The sequence below is a fragment of the Manis pentadactyla genome, chromosome 7, assembly GCF_030020395.1.
Source record: "Manis pentadactyla isolate mManPen7 chromosome 7, mManPen7.hap1, whole genome shotgun sequence".
Lineage (NCBI taxonomy): Eukaryota > Metazoa > Chordata > Mammalia > Pholidota > Manidae > Manis > Manis pentadactyla.
Window position 1 is genome coordinate 32248484 of NC_080025.1, and position 26532 is coordinate 32275015.

Here is a 26532-nt window from a genome sequence, read left to right on the forward strand (position 1 = left end):
TCTGCCCTTCTGGGACTCACCTCTTGTCTGAGGGTGTGAGGAAAGGCATTAGCAGGGCCCAATCAGCAGGTCATTGATTCTTGCTCAGAGACTGGTACGATGATGTATAATTCTAGTGTCCAAAAGGTTCATAAGTATTTATGTCCTAATAACTTAGCAGCCATGTGAAAAAATAATGCACATTATTGAAAGAAAACTTAATATTTGTATTTCATCCTTAAATAACCACATTTACCCATGGACACATTGCCTGTTGAGCACTGCATAGCTTCTCAAATCTTTGAATTAGACTGGACATCTTCACCTTTATTTCCTATTCCTCACTGATTGGCTGGCTGGACTGGGGGCACACAGCAGCCTCCAGAAACCCAGTTTGACAGGAATATGAATTCAGTGAAAGGATTATGGCATCTCATGTTGAAACTGTGAACTACCTCAAGGTATTGGTTCCCACAGGGTCTGACAGACGTTGCTATGCTTTCCTGAGAATTTTAAATTATCTTACGGCTCTTCTGTATGTGCTGTCACCCCAGGGCGCCTCTGCACAGAGTCTGGGAACTGTGGTCGTGACCAAGGATTTTGGCCCTGAACTCAGAGAGAGTGAAGCTCATTAGCTGAATAGTGTTTGAAGACTGAACACTATGAATGCATTATACCCCCAGTGGAACAGGTGTTTTAAAGATCAGTGGGACAGAGAGGGTGCTGTCACACCTTGCTAGCACAGTCTCCTAAAATCAAACCAGGATTCCTTCTCTCCTGTAGAAGCGTGATGGAGAATAAATGATTCCCCTCGTTCAGCAGGAGTGTATTTAACATACATCAGGTGCCAGGCCTGGTTCTGGACACCTGAGATACATCAGTAGACAAAACAGATAAAGATCCTGTCCTTGTGGAATCTATGTCCTATCTTTCTTCTTTTTCAATGCATAGAAGAAGGTGGAATATCAGAGCCTTAGAATTCTTTTGTCAAACAACATGAAAAAAATTATAAAAGGACTTTTATCTCCTCTAAAGTTCTGTTTAATGGCTTGTTTTCAAAGATTAGGATTCTGAGGAAAACAGGCATACTTAAGACATTTGGAACTTAATCAGTGACTGAAGCTAGAGGGAATTATTCTATATTAATGAAAATCAGTGATCTATGAGTGCTGTGTTAATGAAGACTGATGATATATGAATGTGGTGTGGGTGAGGAGGCCATTCCCATTAATAGGCTGATGGTACTTAGAGTGGTGATACAGAATTGAATTGGAATGAGGGTTCTGTTAAGTCATCCTCAGCTTTGTTTATTCTCGGGAAGTGTTTAATAGGACATATTTTTGAACATGGAGTGTTTATGTTCTTCCATTTCCTTCATGGCATAGAAGGAATAGCACATGGATTGTTTTATTGTGTAGCCTTGGACAGCCAAGTTCACGTCCAAACACTCACATGAGAAGGAAGAGAGATATTTCAGTTTATCTAAATAATTAGAGCCATTTTGGGATCTGTTATGTAATAGAAAAATGGCTTTTTGTCTGTTATCTTCTGAAGAAATAGGAGAAGCTGGGGCTGTTACATCATATTCTGACTGAGCCAGCTTTTTCCAAACCCATTTTCCCTCAAATCAACAATAAATTAATAAATAAATCACTGCAAATACAATCTTCTGAGATTTAATTTAAGACCTGGTTGTGGCTGCGAGTCTCTGTAGCAGAGTTTTCTCGACTTTGCACTAAAACAAGTTAGCATGAAATGTGGCCTATATATAACTTGTAAAATAAAAATGTTTTCCCTCTGCATCGAGGAGTATATATCCACAAACATAAAACAAATCACCCATGATCCACAATTTAGAAATAACCATTGCTGAGATTTTAATTTCTAACCTTCTAGTGTTTGTCTGTAGTTTTATATGTATATGTATAATTTAATTAAGTAATTTGGTTTACACCCTACCACATCCTTTAGTTTACATTATATCCTGAACATTTCTCCAGGTCGCTAAATATTTTCTCTAGAATGTGTTTTTGATTGCTGCATGGTATTTCGGAGTATATATGTCCACAATTTATTTAATCCATCCCCACTTATGAGCATCTACCTTATTTTTAATCCTATAGAGGAAGTTTAATGAAACCATCAGAGATTTAAAATTTAGCTATCATAAGCCGTTTATCGAAATCCCCTGAGTTGATATTAACTGAAATTTACTAGTACTTTTCTAGTAAATTTATCCTATGCTCTTTGAGCACCTGCCAGCTATACAAGAGGGATTGGCCTTTGTGAGAGGTACAAAGGAAATACATTTTGAGCCCAATTTTGCACAGCATGCATTGAGCCAAGGCATTTACCTGCAGAAGAGGCTGAATGTTTGGAGAGTGAGCTGGTGATCTAACTGACAGCTGCCTCCTTGGCCAGGCACCGGACGGGCCCATCCAGTTTAACTATCAGTGACATTTGCAAAAAAAAGGTGATAGTTGTTGAAGAATTCCTACTGTCATTAATTTGATTTAGGGTAGGAAAAAAAGAAAAAAGTTTATCATAGAGACTGCAAGTCAGAGAAATCATTGTAGAGAAAATGCCTGTTTCCAAATAATCCCTACTGAGAACAGATGTTGAAGTCTAGGAAATGGGTCCTGATCCTATCGTTAATCTGTTTGTTTATTTGGCCTATTGCTCTGCTGGCATCGCTGAACACGTTGACACTGAAATGTGGTGCTGGGCTTTGGATCAGAAGATCTGGCCTTGCCCATTTGCTTTGGCTTTTATTAATTAGGGACTGTATGCTAGTTTATTTATCTGTCTGAGCCTCAAGCTGCCCCACTGAGCAAACGGCATTTGGGGGTTAACTTAAATAAGAAAATACATGGAACAGATGTAATAGAATAAACTACAGAATATTGCACAACGAGGAAGAATTATCCAGTATTCTGGATAAGAATGTGTTAGGTGAGAAAAACCACACACCTTAAAATGAATAAATTCTTGGAGCTATTTCAAGAGCTCCCACATCCTTTGTAAGAATAGGTGGAAGGAGAGAGAGAAGGAGATAAGAAGGAAGGGAGGAGAGAGAGAGAGTGGGGGATGTTAGTAAAAGCCTGGCGTGTGGGGGTAGGGAGGGTGCAAAGGCAGACAGGCTGGTGGAAATACCGTTGTCTACCTATTGTGTTTCCCCTTCTCTAGCTAAGGAGACCCATTTGATGACCTGACAAGTAAGACTGACATTGATTGGTGGATCCTGTCTATTCAGTTGAAAGATCACCCCCTCCAGTCTCCTGAACAATTGCTTCCAAAGCTGTCACTGGTTCCTTTGTCCAGTGGGGTGCCAAATCAGGTCTCGCCACAGAAGCGAGGGTGACCAATGCATTCCAGCTTGCCCAGAACTTTCTCTGTTTTAGCACTGAAAGCCCCATGTCCTGGGAGTCCTCTCAGTCCCAGGCAAACTGGAAACCATGCCTGAAGTTGCAGTGGGCGTTTGGATGCATGGTACATGAATCAGAGTGTATGGCTACCTGTTTGAAAGTAAAATTTCCAGAATGGATATATGTAATTTGCACTCTCTGAAACATGTAGAAATAGGCCACCCAGGCAAATAGACAGAAGTTTGAGAGAACAGTATCTTACTTTCAATATATACAGTTGAATTAAAAAAGAGGGAGATGGAGACACGTGTCTATCTACATTTTGACATGTAGCCCTTCCACAATTTAGCCTTCACCACCCTAGGATCTTGTCACTTATTTGTTAGTATTTTTATTGACCGGTACAATACTGAGCTTCTCCAGCCCTAAATGGCACAGTTTAGAGAAAACAAGAAACTCTTGGTTACCAGCTTCCTCTACTCCTCACATGAAGATCATTCATTCTCTCATTCAGCAAAAGGCACAGGATACACATTATGTGTCTGCCGCTGTGCAAGGGGCTGGCATCCTGGAGGGGCTGGCTGTAGATAAGGTTACATTCCAGAGTAACGAAGTGCTCCGCGGGAGGCACACACAGGGTGCTCTGGAAATATTTTTTTGTCATGAGATCTACTGTGGTTATTCTCCCAGGAAGAAACAACCATAAGACAGAGATGCATACTATTTTAGACTCAGACTACAACTAGCTATGGAGAACCTGCTTCCTGATAAACATTATGCAAGTCACTGAAAAGGATCCTGGGAAGTATTCCCATGCCTGGTCATTCTTAGAAATCAAGTTTTGGAGACTCTGTCTTGGTTCCATTGTCTCAAGCACTGAAAGAACTTGAGTTCAATTTAATTACTGTGATCTAGCTATAGATGCATGATCTTTTATTCAAAATATTGAGGGCTGGATATGTTTTGAAAATCATAAATGTTAGGATTTTAGAATGTAATAAGGTACATATGCCATATATTATGTTTCTGCAGATTTGAGACAGAATCCTATGATCAGAGATATGAATAATTCTAGTATGTATGAGTATTTATAATAAATTATGTGTACATACTATACATATTTGTGTGTATACATACACATATGCACATGCACACACACACACACAGACATATATATATTTATTATAAATACCCTTGTATGAACTCAGGTCAGTTTTAATGAAAAGTGAATCATGAAGAAAAAGTTGAACTCAGGGTTTTTAAAATTTTTCTGTATTGAAATAAGGGATTGTGGACATGTACTAGAAAAGACATCAAACACCAATGTATCAAGTGCCAAAGTATAATTATTATCTCATTTCTCTTACACACACGTACACACACACACACACGAAGATTACATGGCAGCATTTAAGAAATGCCAAATGAATTGTGCAATTAAAAATGCTTTATGAATTTAGAGGAGGGAGAAGTACTTCTTGCTTAGGCTGTGGAGTCTCATAGAGCAGATAGGATCCAGGAGTGTCTCACAGGACAGGTGTTTAGCTGTTTAGGACAGGTGAGGAGAAGGATGGTAGAGAGCAGCAGACCGGGCTGGGGAGGGCACCAGTCAAGGGCAGGTGTATGACCTCCCACCAGTTCAATGTGTATTGGAGTGTCTGCATTAGACAAGGTATCAGAATTGCTATTTAACTCTTATAATATTAATTTATAATCTTAGCTGCTATTTTGGGGAACCTGTTATGTCTTGGTGAAATAGAGAAATTGATTGGAGTTTTAAAAAATGCCAAGTAATTATTATTCCTTTCTGTCTCATAGATGAAGATGTGACATTTTGATCACTGCCTAAAATTTTTTTTGCTCTATTGCTGTTGGATATAATATGTGACTTTCTTTTATGTGAAGATTTAAGAAGACTACTTTACAGTCATTTTCAAACAAAATGTGATAATATTTATGTCAGTGGTTCTCAACATTGGCTATGCTTTGGAGATGTGGATCAGAGAGGTGGGGGAGGGGAGGCATGAAAACCATCCTGACTTTTTAGGCTCATCCTGGGTCCTACCCTGAGATTCTTATGTAGTTGGTTTGGGAACAGCTTGGACATAGAGCTTTGTGAAGTTCTTGGTGAATTTACTGTTCATGCAGGGCTAAAAACCACTGGTTTTGATAAATTAGCTCTTGGTTCTAACCTATACATAGGGGAGGTGAGGTCAGTATTTAAACATTTTTGCAATTAGAATGAAAACATAAAGCAAGAAATTAAAATAAAGATTATGTATCAACCAAAGTGTTTTGTTAGAAATATGATTTTAAACCAAAGGATAAACTTTACCTTCCTTTGTATTCATTTTATTAGAATAATTCAGTATTGCAACAGAACTATGGGTGTGAGAGTCCACGTACACCCACAGACTTAGCAATGTAACTTGGGGGCTGCTCCTCTGTCTCTCATGTAACCTCACTATTTGACATCCAGTCAAAGCAATAGAAGTGAATGAACTTCTATAATTTGTCCCATCCTCACACTCTGGGTTTTAAAGAGATGATGCTCTTGAATTTCAACCTTGTGGAAACCAGAGACTTAAGAGATTTGCCAAAGGTCACACAGTTCAGCGGCGGTAGGGTCCAACTCAACCTTGATTTCTGACTTTAATTCAAAGCTGTTTTCCCTCACACTACTGCCTTTGTTTGCCTTATAGAAAATATAAACTGGGTTGAGATTGATGAAGATAGTTGGAAGCAGAAGCTTAAGAAAAATTAAGCTTTTGGATGATACACAGGATAGTAGAATTATTAAAGAAATGAAACTACAGCATAGACACAGCATCAAACTACTTTCTTATGTGCAAGATCAGATGACCTTGTTTGATGAATATTTTATTGTGCATCCTTCTTGCCAGCATGTAGTGCATAAAGTATCAATTGATAAAACTGAGTCAGAATATTTTAGGGCCCAATTTAGAGAAAAGTAAATCACTCCTCAAGAGTCAACATTCATTCAGATTGCAAATATTTGGTATGTTTTCCATTGCCATAAAAAAAATAATAGGTGACTGTAATTCCTCAGAAATTGATAATGATGCAGAGAACTTTGGAAGCAAGATCCAGTTTTTTAAAAAAATGAGGGTGGAAGTCCTTTCACAGGCAGACACACCACATATTTGTGGGCTTTCTTAGCATTCCTAGGTCATCACAGAGGGACACTGGCCACTGGGATGATGATGTGGCCCATATTTGAGCTTCTTATTCACACTGTGATTTGTAACTGAATCTGGCAATGAGGCTTTTAAAAGACGAATTATTTTCTTTGAGTCCCTAAAGAGACCATACCGTTGATTTCATCCAAGGTAGCTAAAACTTCTCTGTGGATCAAGAGGAAAAGCCTTTCTCAAGATAGCGTCCCAGCACGGACATCTCTGAGTTAAAATGTCATTTAGCAACTATTTATTTGTATATCAGTTATTTCATCTAAAGAAAGGTCCACGTGAAAGTCATTTGAAATCTTGGGGAGTTTTGCCTGGGAACAACCCTCCTTTTCATGGTTTTGCCAGCTGCACCCCACTTTACAGAGGCAAATGCCAAACAGAATCTCCTGCTCTCTGGCTGTAGGACTAATGGGCCCTGTGAAAATTTAAAGTTGTTTTTCCTCTGTAAAATATTTGGATCAGAATTTTTTTCCCCAAAATTAAATTAAATCCTATCTAAAGGACAACAGTGACTGGGGTCTAGAAAAAAATCCCTTTCCTTATGAAAAGAATCCTTAGGATATTGAGAGGAATATTATTGGCCTTGGAAATTAAAGATTGGGCTTGGAGTCCTGCCTTTGCCATAAGGAGACAGGTCACATTCAGTAAGTCATTTGGCTGCTCTGAATTTAGTCTATTATCTGAGAAATGGGACAATAATATGAGTCATAGTTGCTCTGAGGGTGAGAGCAACTTTTATGTGCTAATGAATAAAAAAAAGTTATTTTTCCTTTCTGTTAGTAAACTCCTTCAAGTTTTTTTTTTGCCTTTTCTGGACCCAAAATAACTGTAAGCTCAGAATGGAATGTGTTGAATAAATAGCTGGGGCCGTGCAATCTCAAAATAGTGACATTAGGCCTTTGCAGTTTAGATAAGCAACATCTGCTCTATAGTGTTTGTCTTTTGGTTTTTCCAAAAAAATTTCAACATTAATTTTAGCAGGTATAGGTTGAAAATAACTTATCACAGCAAACAGCAGTAACTGAATACAATTAGCATGATTTTGTCAATTGGTACAATCCACGTAACTGAAGAGTTGCTTCTGTCATGTGGACAAATCCTTTATTTATTATTATTTCCATTTACAGCACAGAAATACTGAATTCACTTATTCAGAATCTCTCACACCATTATTGTTCAATGTTCACTTCAACTTTTTGCTTCAATTTGATGAATTTCTTACACTAAGAGTTTATTTTTGAAAATCTTTGTGTCTCCTGAACTACCAGATTTAAGCTGTACACCATGCAAACTGTGATCTTAATAAATCAGTTCTTCTCAGTTGCATCCCAGCTTTAAAACTGAAGGCTGGCAAAGATCAGTCTCCTGTTCTCAGCAAACTCTGGATTTTTGAGCTCTATAGATACAGGAGCCGCTTCCATCTTCATATATTGTAGACCAGTGTCCTCAAATAATGGACTAACCTGGCTTGTGGTTCTCTCTGGTTATTTTCATTCACAGCAACACCTCTGAGCTCCCTTAAGCCTCCGAGGGTGGACACCGCCCCCGTGGTCACATCTCCCTACCAAAGAAGAGATTCAGACAGATACTGTGGGCTCTGTGCAGCCTGGTTTAATAATCCTCTGATGGCCCAGCAACATTACGATGGCAAGAAGCACAAAAAGAATGCAGCAAGAGTTGCTTTATTAGAACAACTCGGGACAACTCTGGATATGGGGGAGCTGAGAGGTAAGGGAGCTCTTCCAATTTCTGGCACAGAACTGGGCTTTAAGAGAAAGGAGTATGTTTTCACGTATTGGCATGATTCTTCTTGTTGTCTGATTACTAAGGGGAAATTTAGGCTCACCCAAGGAATAGAAGAAAAAGGAATAAGCAGAAAACCAGCTCAATTTGGGGAAACTCCTTCATTTCCAAGTGTTTGTTATTTCCATATTTTTATTGAGTATTTTTCAGGTCAGAGTCACCCATGCAGGGAAGCCAGATTTTTTTACTTCAATTTATCTTTAAACAACTTTGCTAATAAATGCTTTTGTAGGTGAGTGGTATGAGAAAAGATGCTAAAAAGACCTAATGGCATATCTTATTTTAAACTTTTGTGCTTTTATGAATTCAGTTAAAACAAAGCAACACACTGACTCTGTTGAATGGCTTTAAAGAAACCAATCCCAACCTCTTTAATAGAAATACCTAGGAAACTGAGGTAGGGTGTGTGTGTGCTGTTACACAGTCAACATCCAGCTCCCCATCCCCCACAAAGGTATTTGAAGGATTGCTGGAAATTTTGCAATGTTTGAAGTGCCTGTTAAGTTTGCCAGAAGCTTCTCAGCAGATTCTTGGAAACCACATGGTGAGCATCATTCCTATGGATTCCTTGGGAAGATGTAAACCAGTTTGTGGGACTCAATAAATATTGCATCATCAACTACCATTTGAGCCTTTTTGGATCACCTCACGTTTTTGATCACCTGATGGCAGTGTAGAAGTAGAATTAAAATTGCATACTATATTTACCTGAGAAAATGCATTGTCTGCAAAGGGTGTTATTGAGACTCTGTTTCAGGTGTTGTACAGATAAGCTTTTATGGTCTGGCTGGAGAATCACCATTCACAATAGTTGTATTTACAAATCAATTTTGAAAATGTGACCTGCGTCTAAACTGGGCTCTTCGTATACAGCTTGCAACTGTGATGGTCCTAAATGGGCTGGGACCCTCCATGAGGGAACATTACAGTCCGGAAATGACTTGGTAGACTTGTAGACCAAATAAGTTGGGCAGATCATGCTGTGTGAGCTGACAGCAGGGACAGGTCACTTCTGATTTTGTTGGTTGGAGACTTCACCTAGGAAAGGAATCTGAGTTAGAATTAGAAATGTGGGTAGCATTTCAGCAGGTGAGAGGCTTTCCACGTGAGCAGAATCATATATGCACAGACAGAGGGGTAAGAAAACACCAGCTGTAGCTGGCAAATAAACACCTTATCATGGGAGAATCCTGTAATACAGTATGGATTTAAGATTGGAGGTCGTGAGTACATCCATAGAGCTTGAGTCAAGACTGATTTTTCCTAAGGTACAGTCATTAAAAACAACAAAGAAAAGGGAACATTAAAAACTCTTTATTCCTGTGCAGGATTTTTAGCCATAGAAAAACAACATGCAGCCTGTAGATTTCAGAATGTTGGATAATCTTGTTGCAAAGGCTTTTGAATGGTGGGTACTATTGCTTTTTGTTGCAATTTCTTGTGTTCTCAGTCTATGACTTCTTAAAAACTACAGGAAAACTGTCTCTGTCACAGAAGGCCTACCCACAACTTGCTGTTACTGGCAGATAACAAGTTAGCTCAGCGACTCCTTCACAGCAGGGCACTGAAGGAGAAAAATAGGGCTTTATTTATGTTTTGTGCCAGATATTATGAGTTGTAGAAGAATTATTCCTAGAGCACATTCTTCTTGTCTATTTTGAATTATGAGTGCTGCATCTTTTATGTGCCACCCCCATCTTAATGACTTGGGTGTCTGAATTCTGTAACATTTGAGCAGCCTGTCTTTTATATAGAAGACAAAAAGGACTGTTCTTTGACTTGATAACTCAACTTGACTATGACTCAGTAGCACATGAAATGCGATTACATTGAACACAATGTCCTTGAAACCAACCTTTTTACCCACCCCAGGTGACAGCTTGATATATATTTATTCAGGCATTAAATATTGCAAAAGCTTGCAGAGTAAAGCAATGAAATAACCCAGCACTGTTAAAAACACACACACACAGGCACACACACACACACCCACACCCACCCTGTTTCTGGAATGCTTTTGATGTCTATCAGTTAATAAAAGCAAAAATGCTAATCAGAACCTACAGGCATATCTATACTTTTCAAAGAAGTGGTGTCAAGCAACTGAAGCATGATAGAGCAGCACCAAAGACTTTCTCTCTTTTATAACACTTCTCAGTTTTGTAAACACTGCTTCATTTACTTACTGATTATGGGTTTCTAGATTTTCTGTCCTTTTCCTACTCCCTCTATAGATTGTTAGCAACTTGAAAGCAGGCATCTCTGTCCATGTTATTCAATGATATATTAAAAATACCTAGAACAGTGACAGACACACAGTAGGTATCCAATAATTGCAAATGAAAAAATAGAGAAAGCAAAAATTAAAAAAATAAAATCTCCTACATTCTTGCCATGGCAATCCTTTCTGTTTTAAAGAAGATCTTGATTGAGTATTTTTGTAAGAAATTATTTATGATTTTTGTCTTCTAATTTTTATAAAGGATATATATTTCACATAATGTGAAATACAGAGAGTACAACATCCAAAAGACAAGAAACAACAAATGCTGGCAAGGATGCGGAGAAAGGGGAACCCTCCTACACTGCTGGTGGGAATGTAAATTAGTCCAACCATTGGTGAAAGCAGTATGGAGGTTCCTGAAAAAACTAAAAATAGAAATACCATTTGACCCAGTCATTCCACTCCTAGGAATTTACCCAAAGAAAACAAGATCCCTAATCTGAAAAGACATATGCATCCCTATGTTTATTGCTGCACTATTTACAATAGCTAAGATATGGAAGCAACCTAAGTGTCTGTCAATATATGAATGGCTAAAGAAGATATATTACATATACACAATGGAATATTATTCAGCCATAAAAGAAAAGAATCCTACCATGTGCAACAACATGGATGGAGCTAGAGGGTATTATGCTCAATGAAATAAACCAGGCAGAGAAAGACAAGTACCAAGTGACTTCACTCATTTGTGGAGTATAACAACAAAGCAAAACTGAAGGAAAAAAATAGCAGTAGATTGACAGACACTGAGAAGGGACTAGCAGTTACCAAAGGGAAAGGGCTTGGGGAGGGTGGGTGGGGAGGAAGGGAAATGGGGATTAAGAGGTATTATGATTAGCACACATAAAGTAGGGAGGTCACAGGGAAGGAGGTACAGCATGGAGAAGACAAGTAATGACTCCATAGCGTCTTACGATGCTGATAGACAGTGACTGCGATGGGGTGGGGGTGAGGACTTCATAATATGGGTGAATGTTGAAACCACAGTGTTGTTTATGTGCAACCATCATATAAGACTGTATATCATTGATACTTTAATTTAAAAATGCAGATAGTAAGCATTATAGTTCAGTGAGTTTTGACAATGCAAACACCTGTGTGACTCACAGCCCTATCAAGATACACTACTTCATTCTGAGAATATCCCCCTGTACCCCTTCCCAGTCAATCTCAACCCTCCATTTTGGGGAATGACTTTTTTTTTCACCATGGATTAGTGTAGCCTGTTCTTAAAATTTATATAAATGGAGCAGAAGATACATATATTTTTCCACATATCTAGCTTCTCTTGAATGCACATTGTCTTTGCAGTGTACCCAGTTGCCGCATATAAAGCAGAGACGCTCTCTTGCTCTTTAATACTGAATAGTGTTCTACTATAAAAAAATTCCACAAATTGTCTGTTCTCCTTTTGATGTTTTGGTGCTATTTTGAATAAAACATTTGTGAATATTCTGGGGGTGTTTTTGTTGGTGTATGTTTGACTTTTCTTGGTAAAAACCTAAGAGCAGAATTGCTGGGTCATTAGGTGGGTATATTTTTAACTATACAAGGAACTGTCAATTTTTTTTCTCCAAGTAGCTGCATTATTTTTACAATCCTAAAGGCAACATACATGAATTCCATGTCCTCACCTCAATTTTAAAAATTTTGGCCATTCCGGTGGGTATAGGAAAGTATTTTATTATGGCTTTCATTTGTGTTTCCATGTTGACTAATGGTGTCAAGAACTTTTTAAAGTGCTTATTGGTCATTTATATGTTTTCCTTTGTGAAGTGTCTGTTCACATCTTTTGTCTTTTTAAAACATTTGGTTGTTTGTCTTTTATTACTGAGTAGTAGGTAGGAGGTTTTCATATATTATTAATACAAATTCTTTGCCAGATATATGCACTGTAAATATTTTCTCCAGGGCTGTGACTTAGTTATTCATTTCCTTAAATAATGTCTGGTGAACATACATCATTAAATTATAGACATCTAATTTATCTTTTCTTTTCCTCTTATTATCATTTTTTTTTGCATCACATCTAAAGAATCTTTCCTGCACCAGTGACAAAGATATTCTTACATGTTTTCTTCTACAAATTACAAAGTTTTAGCTCTTACATCTAGGATTGTGAGGCATCTCAAATTAATCTTTGTGTACAGTGTGAGATGGGGGTTGAAATTCATTCTGTTTTCATACACTTACCCAGGTGTTACAGGAAATTTGTTGGAAATTTCTTCTTTTCTTCACTGAATCGCGTTGGCACCTTTATTGAAAATCTATCGATTGTGTGCGAGTCTATTTCCATACAGTCTACTGTGCTCCATTGATTTCTTTGTTCATCTTTATGCCAGAACCTTGGTGTATTGATTCTTTTAGCATCACAGAAGTCTTGAAATTAGGTAGTAAAGTTCTTTAGCTTTGCTCTTCTTTCTCTGTTGTTTACTTGTTCTAAATCCTTTGCATTTCTATATACATTTTGGAATCAACTTGGCAATTTCTACACAGAAAGCTTGTGGGAATACTGAATGGGATTGAATCCAATCTGTAGATCAATTGGGAAGATTTATTTAGTATCTTCACAATAATGCGTCTTCCAATCCATGAATAGCCTGACTCTCCCTACTTATTTATGTTCCTTTAAGTTCTATCAGCAATATTCTATAGTTTTCAGTGTAAAGGTTTTACACATTATTTGTTAACTTTATCTTCAAATATTTTGTGTCTCTTAACACTAGTGGGAATTATATTTCTTGAAATGTCATTTTTATGTGTTTGTTACTGAGACATAGACAATGCAATATATTTTTCTACATTGACTTTGATTCCTGAAAGCTACACACACATTCTACCTATTATCTGTATATAATCTAAAAGCACAAAAAATTTGCACTTTCTGTATTTTTGTTATTCACATTTAGTCATTGGGAACTCTAAAGAACCATGTTAGCATTCTTGCCTTCCTTTACTTCACATGGCAAATGAAGTTTTAAAGAAGAAAAACATTATTTTTCTAGGTTAACAAAGAATTTTAAATGGGATTGGCCTACATAGCTATTACTAGGCATAACCTGGTTACTGACTCAACTTTAATGTTATTCACTCCCGAAAACAGAATATATCTATCTCTACTTCTAAGTTTTAATTTAATAAGCAAAATAATCACCTATGTTTGCATATGGAGCCCAGTGTGAAAAATAAAGGAAGTTGTTGTACTATGAAGTTATAAAATCCAATTATCAGGAAGTATATTAGAAGTTTTCTTCACAGTTTCGAGTCTTCTTGCTAGCCTAAAACACGAAGGTAAGGCAGTTTGTTATTTCGAAACGATGACAACATACATTATGAAATTATAGCTAGGTAGAAATAGAATATCCATTTTGAAGACCTTTATCACTTTTTCCTCTAAAAGCTTCAGGATGGAGAAATTCAGTTACTTAATTGTTTCAGAGGAACCTAGACTATTCTGGTGCCTTTCTCATTTGAAGACACAGAGAAAAATATTCATTTGACGTTTTAATGATGTTTTGGAGCATCACACACTGATAGTGCTGGAAAGGCCACCAGACGTCACTGAATTATGCCTCTTTGTACAGAGCAGGATTCTGAGCCCCAGAAAGGTGACATAGCTGCTCTCTTCATTCACAACTTCTGACTGTGGACGCATCGAATTCTAGTGAATCATGCTTGGCTAATTAGACTCTGAATAATTAACTCTTTTGTTTAAAAACAGTTGAGTTTGGAGACTTAATATATTTTTGAATGTATAAAATTTGCTTTGAACTCAGGTATAGAATCGGCACAGTCAGCTGTCAGTTTTCTGAGAAGGAATTATTTAACAAAGTGCATCACATACCTTTAATAAAGGAGTTTCCGCACATTCATGGCATTATCTCAGCTGTAGTCAACATAGAAATGCAAAGAGATCAAATTCACTATTCACAGGGGCCTGGGATTGAGAAGCAATGTTCTGTGAAGAGAAAACATTATTTCTAGAGAGGCTGCTGGAATTTATTACTCCTTCTATGAGGCAGCTCTGTCTTTATTAGTGGGAATGGGGGATTAATTTCCAGGGGATACAAGAAGCTTATCTAGGATTTCAAATCATAAAAGTAGGATGTGAGTCAGAATGAGCAGACTTACCTCAAAGTAACAGAACATGGGAGTGAGAATTTTCTCACATTTGAATCATTTCTGCTCTGGCCTTTGAGGTGACAGTGGGTCGGCTGCCTCATATTTTGTTCCACTTAGCCCTACTTCGGCCTTTGCCCACATCTCAGGCAGTGGGCCCTCTGTCATATCATTCAGTGACACCTCTCTACCTTCAGTCACCTACATCACCTGCGCAGGGGGACTTGGCCACTGGGGCTGTTCCAGGACCAGCGGAAGGAAAGGCATCATGGATTTAAAAAAATGAATGATTTCCAAAGGCAACCGGTGCAGTTATTAGTGTAAAAACATTATCTCAGCAAGTGCAAAGGGCCCTGGGTGAGGAAAGAGCTTGGCACATTTGAGGACAAACGGTAAGCAGACTGCCTGAAGCCAATGAGTGGGGTAAAAAGTGAAACTGGGTTTAGACAGGGTGACATTGTATAAAATTGGTCAATGTGAGAGGTTTTGATTTATTCTAGGACTCACAGGTATTTGCACCTCATTTTACATTTTTTTTCCACTTTGAGGCTTGGTTCATATCCAAGAGCAGGTCCTGCTCCTATCACCCTTTACTTATTTCTTTCATTCAAGGCCACATTTCTCAAACCACTAGCAGACTTTTAGGGTAACAGAACTTTCTGGTAAGAGATCTATCATTCATTCATTCATGGTTTTCAGGGCTAGCAAAGACCTCAAGTTCCTCTAGTACTGAAGGGCAGAAACAACTGGCCTAGGTCCCTTAAATGGCATTGGCTAAGTGGGTGGGAGAACAGCAATGTGTTGACAATTACTGCGTTGAGTTGGAAACTAAGCTCAGGAACAGCATATTGGCCCCGGCAGAAGAGTGGGGTGTTAAAAGTGAATGCATAAGGTGTATTCAGACCTATTAGAGGCAGTTTATTTGTGGAAAAATGGACCTAACAAGTATCCATTGAAGTCTTCATTTCAGAACTAAGGATTCTGCCCACTGATTAAGCCTTGTCTAATTGCACAAGTAAGAGAGGCAGACTGGTCAAGTGTGGAGATGTAAAGATGACAGTGGGGAGAGAAGGAGGGCCTCACAGACTTTATGACCAGAGCAGACAGGTGAGTCTTAAAGGACAGCTAAAATATGTCCCAGTCAGGTGGCTGAGGGGGACAAAGGTGCAGGCTGAGGACAGGGCCTATGCAGACACACAGGAGCAGGGCACAGCGGGCCCCTTCAAGGAGCTGTATGGGATGTCTGGCGCCTAAGGCCAGGTCTGGGAATAATAAAAGTAGCTGGAGAAAAAGAGTCAGATCATGGTGGGAGATGAATTTCCTTCCACTTACTCCTGAAGGATCTGGGGAGCCATTTAAAGACTTTTGGCAGGAAAATCATATGTTGCTATTTGTATTTTTGGAAGAGGTCTCTGTGGACAGCAGCTTGGAGCCTGGATTAGAAGAGAACTAGATGGGAGGCAGGGAGATTGATTGGAAGGCTATTAATTTAATCCAATGAGATTATACCAATTTGAACTAAAGAATGTAGTAGCAATGGGGCCATAAGCAAAGAGAACAGAATGAGAAACAAATTGGATGTCAAATCAACAGAATCTTGTGGACAGCAGGTCCTCCAGAGCCCCCGGTCAGCTGCCCCTTCCACACGGAGGCCAAGCCAGTCCATGACTTGCTCAGGACTTGATGTGCTACTGACGCAGACACTGTCAGAGCCTTCTTCCAAAGGTGCATCCCAGTGCTGGGCATTTGGTGTTACCCAGTTTTGGCCTTGTCAAAGTTTCTTGAGGGCAAGGCCCATGTTTTACTCTGCTTTGTATCACTTAGAATATACAAAACCTCATTTTCTTGACATAAGGTCTTAATGAGTATCCAGAGGTATGACTGTCCCCCCTCCATAGCTTACAGTAAAAGATGACAGTCCACGTTCTCCAGTTTCTAGGGTGCAGTCAGAATTATGGGTCTCAAATGGGTGATTGAACATTTCCCTGTGCTGAATGCTTAATACAAAATAATTATGTCAAGTTAGCTCCATTTTATTGCAGTTAATAAATTAAAACAAAAGCATCAGTCCTTTCCTTGTACTAATATTTTTAATCTCTGAAAGCTGTATGTATTTTATCTAGTTAAGAATCAGCAGAAAGTAGGACCTTTATGCAGCTATGATAATTATAGAACACAATTCTAAGTGGAATGGTAGGGGAAGAGGTGCCAGAAGAAAATACTCAGCTTAGATTACACCTGGTTATTTTTGCATTATTATTTTTAATGTGTTTTGACACTTCAGCTGTTGCATATAGACTCGCTCTGATCTTCAGAACCCACATTTTGGGTTAGATAATTAAACTGCTTAAGTGGCTCATGTTCCTGTCATATTATTGGAGTGGGAAAATACTCTGATAGAGAAGAGAAGAGATCATTTTCTTTCATTCATTCATTCATTCATTTATTCACTCATTCATTTCATTCATTCATACTAAGTACCTATTTTATCCCAGGCACTGTGCCTCAAGTTATACAGAATATTGAAATGTCTGCGATCCATCCTTTAATCTCAAAGGATTTAAATTCTGGAGAAGGGTAGGGTTGCAAGCTAATACCTTTATTTAAATAAACACAAAATTTTTTAAAAAGTAGGAGTTTAGGAACCATCCCAGTGCAATGCTCTGGGAATCGAAATCAGAGAAGAAATTAACTTCCAACCTGGAGTTAGCATTAGGACATGTGGAAACTGGCGACCAGCTTCTTTGGAGCGGAAAGCTCAGCATGACTGAAGAGATGGAAAGAGTATGAGCAGAGCTGGCAACCCAGTTCATGTTGGGGGTTAGATGCGGAGGTAAGATAAAGCTGGGAAGACAGCTCAGAACCAAATTATAAATAGCCTTGCATGTCAGGCAAAGCTGAACTTTATTTGATGGCCACTTACATTCTGGGGAGTTTTTCTGAGTAGGAAGATGACCGGTCTCACCCGTGCTTGGGATTGCAGTGCGGTGGACTGGTGTGGGGAGCTTCAGGAGGCCAGGAAGCCAGAGAGAAGCGACGGGGGGGCCCTTCGGAGGGCCTGGCTGGACTGAAGTAGGCGGGGCGGGCCACGAAGCAGAGCAAACAAAAGGTGTATCTCTCGGTGCTGTTCAGACACTCTCCCCCTCAGCAAAGTGGAAGGAACTGGAGCGTTCGGATTCTCAAAGACACCTTGGCCAAGCCTTGGGAACACTAATAGGAAAAATCTAATGAGTAATATGAGTAGTAACTTCAATTTCTGTTCAGTCTCAATTCCAACAAGAAATGTGGCTGAACATTCACAGTAGTCTATTTACATCTTGTAAGGCAATTCTTTCTTCAGCCAAGACAGACTTTTGCCCATTATTGTTATTAATGAAGCTAATAAATGGAACGCTGTCTAAAGAAGGTTGGTTACCTCTTCATCATCCTTGAGTAGGTTCCAAAACAGATGAGTTTGCCTTTTAAAATGGAATCATTCTGCCTCCATTTATGCATGTGGACACACTCATTAAATAGAGAATAAGACACCAACTTGGTTTTCTAATTTCAGAGATGGCTAAGACACTGAAAACAGCCCTGAATTTGATACACAGAACCAGTGTCCTTAGTTATGAGATGCTGTCCAAGAAAAGGGTAAAAGCAACATCGAAACACACCTGCCAAAATCCAAGTCACATAGCTGTTTGAGTTGCCCATTTGGGCCACATTCAGGAAGCCGACAATAATATGTGAAGCTGCTAAACAATTCATTTTTCTTCCTCAGTGTGCTATGGCCCTTCATCAGTATTGATTGAAGGTCTCTATTGTTTGGTGTAAGCTCAAGAGCTAGGACAGTATTTTGCAAGAGCTCAGCACAGTTCTAAGTACATGTATCTGTTATGTTGGCTCTTAAATGACTGGGTTTTGTTAGTGGCATGTATTCATTTGACAGAATAAGGGATGCTCATGAAAAGATGCAAAATCAGGACAAACCTGTCCTTTAACAAATGGGAAACTATTTTGTTTGTTTCTAAAATTACAGCTTTAACTCCATGAAAAAAGTAGTCTTAAGTGTCTTTTATTTTAAAACTGCTACAGACAGACCTTATTTTCTGCTGTAGAGGGCTTCTATATAAAGCTGTTTGTGAACTGAGGTTAAGGTATGCAAACAAATGTCTGGGTTACTCAATGTAGAACATGCCTACTGATGGCTATGTTCACTATTTTTATTTTGACCAATTTTTAATGAACACATACCACATAATAGGCATTGTGGTAAACCCTGAAACATAAACAGAACATTGTCCTGGAATATAAAAGAAATCATGCCCCCATGTTCAAGAAGTCCACAGCACCATGGCTGCTGTGGAAAGTGAAATATTGTGAAAAACTTTTTATTGGAAGCTCTCTGGTGTTTCTTGTGTGTCTAAATGCACAGAGACAATGGGAAATGCATAGAAGCATAATTTGTTCTGCTTTCGATCTATTTTTCCAATAGATTCTGTTACTGACAATTATTATCAAATGTTGACTGTTCCCCCAAGAAACAGGGATTTTATCACTGAGGTTGAGGGACAAGAAGAAGCAGCAGACATACAGATAAATTGTGTCTGGGACCTTTGTGTGGCTTTTTCCCAGGACCAAAACTGCTAACTGAAAATACAGATAGACCAGATAGGATAAATTCAGTCCTGCAGATGTTATCTTTAATGGAGTCACCTGAAAGAAAGATCTCTTCACTCATTCATCCATTAGTCACTCAACAAATGCTTACTACATGATTATTGTGTTACAGACATGAGAGTCTATGCTGGGGATGCAGTAATGAAGGCATGGTCCTGGTCTTCAGGAAACTTCTATGCTAGTAGGAAATGCAAACATTTGAATGTTATTTAAAAGACATGTTTAAGGCCCCCTAATTATTTAAGTGTTATCATGGTAAGAAATGGGAACATATCCCCTCAAATCTTGGAAAAAAGCACTTTAACTTAAGGATACACAGCAATAAAACTTAATATTTCTTTGGAAATACAGAAGCTGGTGGTATAGGAGCTGTTAGTAGAAATGTTATTTTCCAAAACTGATCTTTTATTTGGAAGGTGTGCATAAGGCCTACATGAGCAAAGTGGGTTCTCAGACCTGAATAATGAACAAAAACATGCAATAACGAATTTGGAGTCTATTTTTAAAAAGTATGACAAATAATGATACATTTACCAAAATAGCTAATGGACCAGGGAAGTGGTAGCATAGCTTTTCACAGAGACCAGCTGGCAAACTGTTAAATGATTTGGAATGAGTTATCAAGCACGGCTGTTTCGTAAATAAGACTTGATTTCTTTTTCCTTTACATGTGAAAGAGAGGCATCTACTGCTCATATGAACCCTTCTGGGGGGAGCTATGGTTTCCCAAAAGCCTGTGCATCATTAAGGTGCAGTGGACTCAGACACCATGGAGTCAAGTCCTGTCTCTGTTAGTAAGTGGCTATGCCACCTTGATGAGTTGCTTCATGTTTCTGGACCCCAGTTTCCCCACTATAAAATGAAGGTACTGGGCAGGGTCATCTATAATGTCTTCCAGCATCCTTTAGGGTCCATCTAGGTCAACCTGAACCATGTCCAGGAGGCCAACTTCAAAGAGCTTAGCTAAGGCTAAAAGTACTGAGCAGAAATTTTAGCTGTTGCCCTTTCCCGACACATGTATCACTGGGGAGACAGTTTGGAGTTGGAGGTCAGCTAAGTTTACTGCCAGCTTTAAAAATCAGTACTCGATGGAGAAATAGAACAGGATCTAGAGTGTACACTGTGTATCATTTCATAATGTCCAGATAGAATACTAATAATATACATGCCTATGAAGAAATAGGAAAATGTGACCCATACTTAAGAGAAGAAGCAGAGGTGGAGCCAAAATGGCAGCATGAGTAGGACAGTGGGAATCTCCTCCCAAAAACATATATATTTCTGAAAATACAACAAATACAACTAGCCCTAAAAGAGAGACCAGAAGACACAGGACAACAGCCAGAATACAACTACACCAGCGAGAACCCAGTGCCTGGTGAAAGGGGTAAGATACAAGCTGCAGCCTGGCGGGACTGAGCGCCCCTCCCCCCAGCTCCCGGCAAGAGGAGAGGAGTTGGAGCAGGAGGGAGAGGGAGCCCAGGACTGCTAAACACCCAGCCCCAGCCACCCGCACCAGAGCACAGACACAGTGCATGCGTGGGGTGCTGGAAACTAGGGAAGCAGGACAGTAAGACCTGTGAGTGGGTCCTGCAGCTGGCGCCCCTGGGACAAAAGAAAGCGAGTGCTTTTTTAAAGTCTTAAAGGGACAGGGACTGCACAGCTGGACCAAAGCATCCCGGGTCACAGTCCAACAGCTGGAAATTCCAGGGAACTCTGGGCGCACTAACCCCCTGGGCAACAGCCTGAGACCCCTCATGGACGTAAACAGCCAAACAGCACCCCGTCCATTACCCCTCCAGGGCCCCGCCATAGCAGAGAAGCAGCCTGAGGCTGGCCATGCCCACAGCAAGGGAGCTTCCTCCATACCTGCCGGGCAAGTTACAGAGACACAATCTACACGCAATTGCCCAACACTAGCCACTAGGGGTTGCTGTTGTCTTAGTAAAGAAAGGCCAGGAGCAAGTGGAAAGAGTCTTGGCTCTCCCAGCTGACAAACGAGTCAATAGCTCACCATTGCACCTATCAACATGAAAAGGCAAAAAAATTTGATCCAGACAAGACTAACCCAAACAGCTTCGACATCTTCTACATCTTCCCCTGAGAAGGAACCTGGGGAGATAGATTTAACCAATCTTCCTGAAAAAGAATTCAAAACAAAAGTCATAACCATGCTGATGGACTTGCAGAGAAATATGCAAGAACTAAGGAGGGAGAATATAGAAATAAAACAATCTCTGGAAGGACTTCAAAGCAGAATGGACGAGATGCAAGAGACCATTAATGGACTAGAAAACAGAACAAGAACGCAGAGAAGCTGATGCAGAGAGAGATAAAAGGATCTCCAGGAATGAAAGAATTTTAAGAGAACTGTGTGACCAATTGAAACGGAACAATATCCACATTATAGGGGTACCAGAAGAAGAAGAGAGAGAAAAAGGGATAGAAAGCATCTTTGAGGAAATAATTGCTGAAAGCTTCCCCAAACTAGGGGAGGAAATGGCCTCTCAGACTACAGAGGTACACAGAACTCCCATGACAAGGGATCCAAGGAGGGCAACACCAAGACACATAATAATTAAAATAGCAAAGATCAAAGACAAGGACAAAGTATTAAAGGCAGCCAGAGAGAAAAAAAAGGTCACCTACAAAGGAAAACCCATCAGGCTATCATCAGACTTCTCAACAGAAACCCTACAGGCCAGAAGAGAATGGCATGATATACTTAATGCAATGAAACAGAAGGGCCTCGAACCAAGAATACTGTATCCAGCACGATTATCATTTAAATATGAAGGAGGGATTAAACAATTCCCAGACAAGCAAAAGTTGAGGGAATTTGCCTCCCACAAACCACCTCTACAGGGCATCTTACAGGGACTGCTCTAGATGGGGGCACTCCTAAAAAGAGCACAGAACAAAACACCCAACATATGAAGAAGGGATGAGGAGGGATAAGAAGGGAGAGAAATGAAGAATCATCAGACCGTGATTATAATAGCTCAATAAGCGAGTTAAGTTAGACAGTAAGATAGTAAAGAAGCTAAGCTTGATCCTTTGGTAACCACAAACATAAAGCCTGCAATGGCAATAAGTACATACCTTTCAATAATCACCCTAAATGTAAATGGACTGAATGCACCAATCAAAACACACAGAGTAATAGAATGGATAAAAAAGCAAGACCCATCCATATGCTGCTTACAAGAGACTCATCTCAAACCTAAAGACATACACAAACTTAAAGTCAAGGGATGGAAAAAGATATTTCATGCAAACAACAGAGAGAAAAAAGCAGGTGTTGCAATACTAGTATCAGACAAAATAGACTTCAAAATAAAGAAAGTAACAAAAGATAAAGAAGGACATTACGTAATAATAAAGGGCTCAGTCCAACAAAAGGACATAACCATTATAAATATATATGCAACCAACACAGGAGCACCAGCATATGTGAAACAAATACTAACAGAATTAAAGGAGGAAATAGAATGCAATGCATTCATTTTGGGAGACTTTAACACACCACTCACTCCAAAGGACAGATCCACCAGACAGAAAATAAGTAAGGACACAGAGGCACTGAACAACACACTAGAACAGATGGACCTAATAGACATCTACAGAACTCTACATCCAAAAGCAACAGGATACACATTCTTCTCAAGTGCACATGGAACATTCTCCAGAATAGACCACATACTAGGCCACAAAAAGAGCCTCAGTAAATTCCAAAAGATTGAAATCCTACCAACCAACTTTTCAGACCACAAAGGCATGAAACTAGAAATAGTACAAAGAAAGCAAAGAGGCTCACAAACACATGGAGGCTTAACAACATGCTCCTAAATAATCAATGGATCAATGACCAAATTAAAATGGAGATCCAGCAATATATGGAAACAAATGACAACAACAACACAAAGCCCCAACTACTGTGGGATACAGCAAAAACAGTCTTAAGAGGAAAGTATATAGCAATCCAGGCATATTTAAAGAAGGAAGAACAATCCCAAATGAACAATCTAATGTCATAATTATCAAAATTGGATAAAGAAGAACAAATGAGGCCTAAGGTCAGCAGAAGGAGGGACATAATAAAGATCAGAGAAGAAATAAATAAAATCAAGAAGAATAAAACAATAGAAAAAATCAATAAAACCAAGAGCTGGTTCTTTGAGAAAATCAGCAAAATAGATAAGCCTCTAGCCAGACTTATTAAGAGAAAAAGAGAGTCAACACACATCAACAGAATCAGAAACGAGAAAGGAAAAATCACGACGGACCCCACGGAAATGCAAAGAATTATTAGAGAATACTATGAAAACCTATATGCTAACAAGCTGGAAAACCTAGGAGAAATGGACAACTTCCTAGAAAAATACAACCTTCCAAGACTGACCCAGAAAGAAACAGAAAATCTAAACAGACCAATTACCAGCAACAAAATTGAATCGGTAATCAAAAAACTACCCAAGAACAAAACACCCGGGCCAGATGGATTTATCTCGGAATTTTATCTGACATACAGGGAAGACATAATACCCATTCTCCTTAAAGTTTTCCAAAAAATAGAAGAGGAGGGAAGACTCCCAAACTCATTCTATGAAGCCAACATCACCCTAATACCAAAACCAGGCAAAGACCCCACCAAAAAAGAAAACTACAGACCAATATCCCTGATGAATGTAGATGCAAAAATACTCAACAAAATATTAGCAAACCGAATTCAAAAATACATCAAAAGGATCATACACCATGACCAAGTGGGATTCATCCCAGGGATGCAAGGATGGTACAACATTCGAAAGTCCATCAACATCATCCACCACATCAACAAAAAGAAAGACAAAAACCACATGATCATCTCCATAGATGCTGAAAAAGCATTCGACAAAATTCAACATCCATTCATGATAAAAACTCTCAACAAAATGGGTATAGAGAGCAAGTACCTCAACATAATAAAGGTCATATATGATAAACCCACAGCTAACATCATACTGAACAGCAAGAAGCTGAAAGCTTTTCCTCTGCGATCGGGAACAAGACAGGGATACCCACTCTCACCACTGTTATTCAACATAGTGCTGGAGGTCCTAGCCACGGCAATTAGACAAAACAAAGAAATACAAGGAATCCAGATTGGTAAAGAAGAAGTTAAACTGTCACTATTTGCAGATGACATGATATTGTACATAAAAAACCCTAAAGACTTCACTCCGAAACTACTAGAGCTAATATCGGAATTCAGCAAAGTTGCAGGATACAAAATTAACACACAGAAATCTGTGGCTTCCCTATACACAAACAATGAACTAATAGAAAGAGAAATCAGGAAAACAATTCCATTCACAATAGCATCAAAAAGAGTAAGATACCTAGGAATAAACCTAACCAAGGAAGTGAAAGACCTATACTCTGAAAACTATAAGACACTCTTAAGAGAAATTAAAGAGGTCACTAACTAATGGAAACTCATCCCATGCTCCTGGCTAGGAAGAATTAATATCGTCAAAATGGCCATCCTGCCCAAAGCAATATACAGATTCGATGCAATCCCTATCAGATTACCAACAGCATTCTTCAATGAACTGGAACAAATAGTTCAAAAATTCATATGGAAACACCAAAGACCCTGAATAGCTAAAGCAATCCTGAGAAGGAAGAATAAAGTGGGGGGGATCTCGCTCCCCAACTTCAAGCTCTACTACAAAGCCACAGTAATCAAGACAATTTGGTACTGGTACAAGAACAGAGCCACAGACCAATGGAACAGAATAGAGACTCCAAACATTAACCCAAACATATATGGTCAACTAATATTTGATAAAGGAGCCATGGACATACAATGGGGAAATAACAGTCTCTTCAACAGATGGTGCTGGCAAAACTGGACAGCTACATGTAAGAGAATGAAACTGGATCACTGTCTAACCCCATACACAAAAGTAAATTCGAAATGGATCAAAGACTTGAATGTAAGTCATGAAACCATAAAACTCTTAGAAAAAAACATAGGCAAAAATCTCTTAGACATAAACATGAGTGACCTCTTCTTGAACATATTTCCCCAGGCAAGGGAAACAGAAGCAAAAATGAACAAATGGGACTGTATCAAGCTGAAAAGCTTCTGTACAGCAAAGGACACCATCAATAGAACAAAAAGGCATCCCACAGTATGGGAGAATATATTCATAAATGACAGGTCCGATAAAGGGTTGACATCCAAAATACATAAAGAGCTCACACACCTCAACAAAGAAAAAGCAAATAATCCAATTAAAAAATGGGCAGAGGAGCTGAATAGACAGTTCTCTAAAGAAGAAATTCAGATGGCCAACAGACACATGAAAAGATGCTCCACATCGCTTGTCATCAGAGAAATGCAAATTAAAACCACAATGAGATATCACCTCACACCAGTAAGGATGGCTACCATCCAAAAGACAAACAACAACAAATGCTGGCGAGGTTGTGGAGAAAGGGGAACCCTCCTACACTGCTGGTGGGAATGTAAGTTAGTTCAACCATTGTGGAAAGCAGTATGGAGGTACATCAAAATGCTCAAAATAGAAATATCATTTGACCCAGGAATTCCACTTCTAGGAATTTACCCTAAGAATGCAGCACTCCAGTTTGAAAAAGTCAGATGCACCCCTATGTTTATCACAGCACTATTTACAATAGCCAAGATATGGAAGCAACCTAAATGTCCATCAGTAGATGAATGGATAAAGAAGAGGTGGTACATATACACAATGGAATATTACTCAGCTATAAGAAAAAAACAGATCCTACCATTTGCAACAACATGGATGGAGCTTGAGGGTATTATGCTCAGTGAAATAAGCCAGGCGGAGAAAGACACATACCAAATGATTTCATTCATATGGAGTATAAGAACAAAAGAAAACTAAAGGAACAAAACAGCAGCAGAAGCACAGAACCCAAGAATGGAGTAACAGTTACGAAAGGGAAAGGGACTGGGGAGGATGGGTGGGAAGGGAGGGATAAGGGGGGGGAAAAGAAAGGGGGCATTACAATTAACATGTATAGTGTGTGGAGGGGCACGGGGAAGGCTGTGCAACACAGAGAAGACAAGTAG

At 39.1% G+C, this 26532-nt stretch overlaps 1 protein-coding gene across 3 annotated transcripts in view; it reads left to right on the plus strand.

The window, feature by feature from the left end:
• The window catches only part of ZMAT4 (zinc finger matrin-type 4), a 335038-nt gene that overhangs the window by 213949 nt on the left and 94557 nt on the right, over window positions 1-26532 (plus strand). For all 3 annotated transcript variants that reach the window (XM_036877507.2, XM_036877505.2, XM_036877506.2), the window contains exon 5: window positions 8054-8281. In XM_036877507.2, the coding sequence (XP_036733402.1) occupies window positions 8054-8281 (228 nt within the window). The remainder of the gene's footprint in view (window positions 1-8053; window positions 8282-26532) is intronic.